The 6,229-nt window shown below is 31.4% G+C and overlaps 1 protein-coding gene across 2 annotated transcripts; it reads left to right on the forward strand.

Moving 5' to 3' along the window:
• Positions 1 to 2,514: 2,514 nt before the first annotated feature.
• On the forward strand, positions 2,515 to 4,948 carry LOC114259060 (Pentatricopeptide repeat (PPR) superfamily protein). Of its 2 annotated transcripts, XM_028199053.2 has the most exons (2): positions 2,515 to 2,903; positions 3,192 to 4,948. In XM_028199053.2, the coding sequence occupies exons 1-2, from the start codon at positions 2,837 to 2,839 to the stop codon at positions 4,805 to 4,807; spliced, it is 1,683 nt and encodes a 560-aa protein (XP_028054854.1). In that variant the 5' UTR covers positions 2,515 to 2,836; the 3' UTR covers positions 4,808 to 4,948. The 2 variants fall into 2 exon arrangements, with proteins under 2 accessions (XP_028054854.1, XP_082744366.1); XM_082888240.1 differs by having other exon boundaries at positions 2,517 to 4,948.
• The last annotated feature ends 1,281 nt before the right edge of the window (positions 4,949 to 6,229 follow it).

Consider the following 6,229-nt stretch of genomic DNA (forward strand, 5'->3'; position numbering starts at 1 on the left):
CTGGATCTTTTGACAAAAAAAAATCAAATTTAGATTTTTAAACCGAATTCCCTATTATCAATTGAAAAGGATATGCTATAAAATTTTGATTAAAAACTTAATTAGTAATTACACACCTCAAAAGTCAAAAATAAAAATAAAGAAATTTTAATTAAAAATTTTATAATATAGAAAATTATCAAATAATTATTAAGAAAATCATATTTGTTAGCTGATGGTTTTTTTTTTTTTTTAATTACTTTTTCACATTTTACATGAATTCACGTAGCAAATTTCATTTATATGGTGGGTGTTTACATATGGTGTTTTGTTGTATGGATGGAAGCAAACATACAGTGAAATTCATCAAGTTGTATAGAGAGCTGTCTTTTAAATTAATAGTCAATTATAAATACACTTTTCAAATTTGTTTAAATTATGAATTTTGTCATATAGTTTGAAAAATTACAAAATTATTTATTTAATAGAATTAATTAAAAAAATAAAATTCCTAACTATTTTCTTATACAATAATAAAATTATCGAAATTATTAATTGAAATAAATTTCTGACATCATTAAAAATTATTAATTGATTTGATGATTTATTAATAAAATGAGTCATTTATTATGAAATTAAAATTTTCAAGAGATAAAATGTAATTTTTAAAATTATTTAGAGATAATTCGTATTTTGAATAAATCTCAGGGGTGTTCTTATAATTTATCCTTAAATTAATATTTAAATTTAGAGGCGTCAATTTGGAAAAATTATTTCTTGATCTAGGACGTGGCCATACTTTTGGTCAATCATAAACCATCGTGTCTCCACATATTTCCAATCACTAAACATAAAATCGTGAGTCTCATATCATCTACTAATCACACTATATTAGGACACTACGCGGCCATGTCCCAGGATCTCCAGATAACTTCTCCTCAATTTGACAACTTGCCTATGGCTTTCCAATGAAAAATGATTTGCAAATTCAAAATTTATGCAAAAAATCTATTCAGAATAATGTATCAATAATATTTGTAAAATTATAAGAATAATAATGAATGCTTTAATTGAAAATAAAGAGATTATCCAATTCTAACTCATGCTATGTAAAATTTTTGTTCAACCCTTCCGTTTGTATAATATTACTTGTCCGAATATGATTAGATGGACTTGCAATAAAACAAACTAAAGTTGGTCATTTCTTATCTTTACGTTCCATAACAAAGATGGCTTGAAATTATCTTATCAATAATTTTTTTTACTACATAATTTATTAACAACTTCACATAAATAATATCACATTATATTACAAGACTAATTCAATAAGTATTCAATGGGCACATTAATTGATAATTTGATGGGATTTAAAATTAGGAAAATCTGTTGGTGTGCATCCCTTAGGGGCGCATATCATATGGGAGTGCTTGGTAGAGATTATTTTAAATTAAAAGTTAATTATCATAAAATAGAAACTCTTCAATTTCTAGAAAATCAACTTATTTAAGTTATTTTTTCCTCAATAAGTTATAAGCATAACTTACACTAAAGCTTTGTTTGGCATTGACTATGGTAGTCAAATTTTTTTTGTCTTGGGACTTTGTTAGCCTGGCTTAGCCTTGTTTGGTTTTTATTTTTAAATTTTTTTGACTTTTATGAGAGAAAAAGTGTAATGATTATGGTTTGTATGTGACATTTTATATTATTGGCTTATATACTAATTTTTTGTATGAGATAAAAAAATTAGTATGTTTGGGATATTTTTTTGATTTTTTATGAAAAGATATGCAAAAAATAGAGAGAAAATGAATATTTGACTTTTTGATATAAGTTGTTGGTTTTTTGATTTTTTTAATAACTTTTTGACTTTTAAACTAAACCAGCCACTTGTCAAACGAGTAGTCTAACACAAACTTCCAAATCAAAAAAAAAGTTAAGTTGCTTGTATAATATCCACCAAACACCTACCCTCCCACAAAAATGTGTAATTTATTATAAAATTTTGTAACATTTATTGCAAAATACGTATTCTTGTCTCAAATTGACATAACAAAATATTTAAAATTTTGTGGTTAATATTGCAAAAATTTATGGCTTGGTTACGACACTTTTTATTCGGTGGTGCTACATGCTCTAATTAATGTACACAGTAATGTAGCAACTAGTATTATGTCATTATTATTGACCTCACATATTATACAAATTATAAATATCCAAAACCTCTAAAATTATGCCACATCATTTGTTAGTATATTAATTAGTACATTAATTGGTACATATAGTATTATTTTTTTATTACACCAATTTGTGAAGAGATTACGTAATTATAAAATTTTATGGTAAAATTACACATTTTGTAATAGGATGCATATTGTAAGTACCCACACCATAGCATTTCCCTCTAATTTAATAATGGATTCTCAAAAATAAAAAAGAAAAAGAAAAAGAAAAAGAAAAAAAAAAGTAGTTTGGATGAAAACAATACTTATTAATAATATATATATATATATATATATATATATATTTTAATTTTGTGAAAATGGGATTGCGACGACGTCGTCTAAGCCAGAACAGCTCTTTCCCTCTCCATCGAGTTACCTCTTTTTGAATCCCTCTCTCCATTCTAGGGTTTCTTATTCATACCTTCTTGTGTTCAAAGCTGTTTAGGGTTCTTTCTTCATAGAATCCTGGTGTTTCTGCTTCACTCTCCTCCAATTTTCACTCATAATCTATATATATATATATATATTCTTGTATGAAAAGGGTTTAATCTGTTGCTAGACTGACATGGGTATTTGGTTCTCACTCTTTTATTGCAGGAATTAGACCAGTTCATGAATTGGGTATTGTTCATTCTATGCTTTTGAGGTTGTTTTCATCGAAAAGAAGTCATCTTTTAGCCAAAGCCAGAGGCTTTCATGTGGGTAAGCAATTCACAAACCTTAGTACTGAAGACATTGTTTTTAAGTCAGTTTGTGTAAATTTAAGGCAAAGGAAATGGAAATTCTTGGATCAAATGACTCCAAGTCTCACGAATGCGGTAGTAAATCGCGTGGTTTGCGAGTTTCAAAACTCGCCTCAGCTAGTCCTGCAGTTCTTCAATTGGGTTGGGAAGAACAAGGGTTTTTCTCATTCTTTAGATTCTTATTGTATTGTAATTCATTTGATGGTGAATTGTAGAAGATATGACGATGCCTTATTTTTTATGCAAGAGTTGATGCAAATAAAGGGTTATTTGCCGTTGGAGGTTTTGCAAGGGTTGGTTGGTAGTTACGAGACATGTTTGTCGGTTCCAGCAGTGTTTGATGCATTGATTAGGGCTTGCACTCAAATTGGTGCTACTGAAGGTGCTTATGAGGTGATCAAGAAGTTGAGAATCAAGGGTTGTTGGGTTTCGATTCATGCATGGAACAACTTTTTGAATCATCTTCTGAAATTGAATGAGACGAACAGGTTTTGGGGAGTTTACAAAGAGATGATATCATATGGATATTCTGAGAATTTGTATACTTTTAATTTGGTTATTTATGCGCTTTGCAAGGAATATAAATTGTATGAAGCGATTTCAGTGTTGTATCGGATATTGAAGAATGGAATTGTACCCAATGTTGTTGCTTTCAACATGCTCGTAGACGGAGCTTGCAAGATGGGCGATATTGATCTTGGGTTTAAGCTTGTTAGGAAGATGGGAGTCATGTCAGGGAACTGTATTACCCCCAATTCAGTTACGTATAACTGTCTAATCAATGGGTGTTGCAAATTAGGAAGGCTAGCGATTGCAGAAGAAGTTCAGAATGAGATGGTTGAGGCTGGTATCGACGCCAATGTGAGGACGTATGCTACTTTGATTGATGGGTATTCAAGAAATGGGAGTTTGGAGGTGGCATTTACGAGGTGCCATGATATGGTGGAAAGAGGCTTGGTTCCTAATTCCGTTGTTTATAATTCACTTATCCATTGGCTTCATAGGGATGGAGATGTGGAAGGAGCTTCCTTCTTGTTATCCGACATGATCGATAAGTGTATATGCCCCGACCAATTCACCTACTCAATCCTAACAAAGGGGCTTTGTAGAAATGGATGCTTAAGCGAAGCTCTTAAATTCCACAAGTGGATTCTAGGAAACAACATTGTGGAAGAAGCTTTTATGCACAATATTCTCATCAATTATGTTTGTAAAATCAAGAACGTAGAAGGAGCGAAGCAACTTTTAGGTAGCATGTTTGTTCGTGGGTTTATTCCTGACCTTGTCACGTATGGCACTTTGATTGACGGACACTGCAAAGAAGGGAGCATAGAAAGTGCAATTCAGATATATGATGATATGATAAAAGTTGAGAAAAAGGCCAACTTGGTAATATACAATTCTATTGTGCATGGCTTATGCAAAGGGCAATCAGTAGAAAAGGCAAAGCATTTGGTCGATGCTTTGGAGAGGGCGGGTTTGATTGATGCTATAACATATAACACTTTGTTAAATGGTTTTTGCAATAGTGGGAAGATTGATGAGGCGTTGGATCTGTTTTCAAAAATGAGAAAGGAGGGGCATTTGGTGAATAGAGTGACTTACAATATAGTGATCAACTTTTTGTGCAAGAATGGATTTATTCAAGCAGCGAAGGAACTTATGAAGATGATGATTCGCCAAGGTGTGGTTCCTGATTTCGTAACATACACAACACTTGTTACTAATATCATTAAAACCTACAAAACAGAGGAAGTAATCGAGCTGCATGACTATATGGTGATTGAAGGTGTCGTTCCGGATAGTCAAACATACGATGCCATGGTTAGGCCACTGCTAACAGGTAGTGAAGAAAAGGATTAGGCTTCAACAGCTGATGTAATATACAAAATCTATCCCTATGCAAAATGAATCCTCACTTCCTTCTAATGTATATGAGTTCAAATTCTCCCTCATGTTCATTATCAGATCCCGTTTATATATTCTGAAATTTGATGCTTAAAATATTGGATTACTGGCATTTGTGCCATACATTTTGAGTAATTGTTTGGAATTGAACCTATACTGTTTTATTTATTTATTATTATTATTTATATATTAGTTTCTTCTCAAGATAAGAGATGCAATCAAGTATTATTATTATTTATCTATGTATGTTAACTAAGTGGTGAGTTATGCAACCAATAACAATGGCCCTGTTTGGTAGAGCTGTGGGAAAGTGCTTATAGCTTATGCCTAAACAGCTTATAGCTTATAACTTTCAGCTTAAGCTGATTTCCAGCTTATTCTTAAAGCATCTCCTGCTCCACTCAAAGAATAAGCTGTTTTCTGACTTCCACAAAGCTATAAGCTATAAGCTAAACCAAACACATCAAAATAGCTTAAATTAAGCTGAAAGCTGAAATAAGCTGAAATTAAGCTGTACCAAACAGGGCCAATATATCATTTTAGCATCCATAGATAAAATGTGCAAACAATTTGTTTTCTGTGAATTTTGTAATAAGAGAGACATATTGCAGTGTCTGAAAAAGTATTTGATTTGTTCTATTTAGTTTTTGCTGTGTGTTGTGTAGAATTCTTGAGTCTCTTGATCACACTGTATCTTCCACCTCTATCAAGTATGCTTTCTTAGGGTTGTTTCAATATCACTTAACCATTGCTCATCCTTTTTAATATTGAAATGATTTATTCACTGCATTTGTTGTCACCAAATCGTCCAAATTTGTGTCAGTCATACGACTGCCCGGACAATCGGCTCCACCCTTGTCTACTGTGATTGTCACCCTGTCATCCATACGATCAGCCTGACGATTGGCATGAATAAATTTAGGTAATGCGGAATCCGATGAATGCAGCATTGCTCTTTTTAATATGTTTGGCACTATAGAATTCAAACTTGGAATTGAAATTGTACTTTTAAGGCTACGTTTGTTCCCACGTCCATCTATTACCAAAAACAGTTTTGCACAAAATATTTTTTATATTTTACAAACAAAAAATTCATACATAATAATGTGACTTGTTGTGGATCTTTCATTTCAAAACAAAATACCATTAAATATTGATTTATTTACAATAATGGTAATGTCACAAAATTTTTATCAAGTTTTTTATATGAATTTTATGTAACAATAGAATTTTCCTATATTTAATTTTGAGCACAAAAAGTGATGGTGTTAATATTGTGATAGTAATGGTGTGGTGGTGGCGGCGGTGGTGGTGTTTCTGTTTATGGTAGATTTGGTAAGATTGATTTGTTTAATTTAATTTGAAAAGCGTTTTCTG

The sequence above is a fragment of the Camellia sinensis genome, chromosome 9, assembly GCF_055761805.1.
Source record: "Camellia sinensis isolate YWXY chromosome 9, ASM5576180v1, whole genome shotgun sequence".
NCBI lineage: Eukaryota > Viridiplantae > Streptophyta > Magnoliopsida > Ericales > Theaceae > Camellia > Camellia sinensis.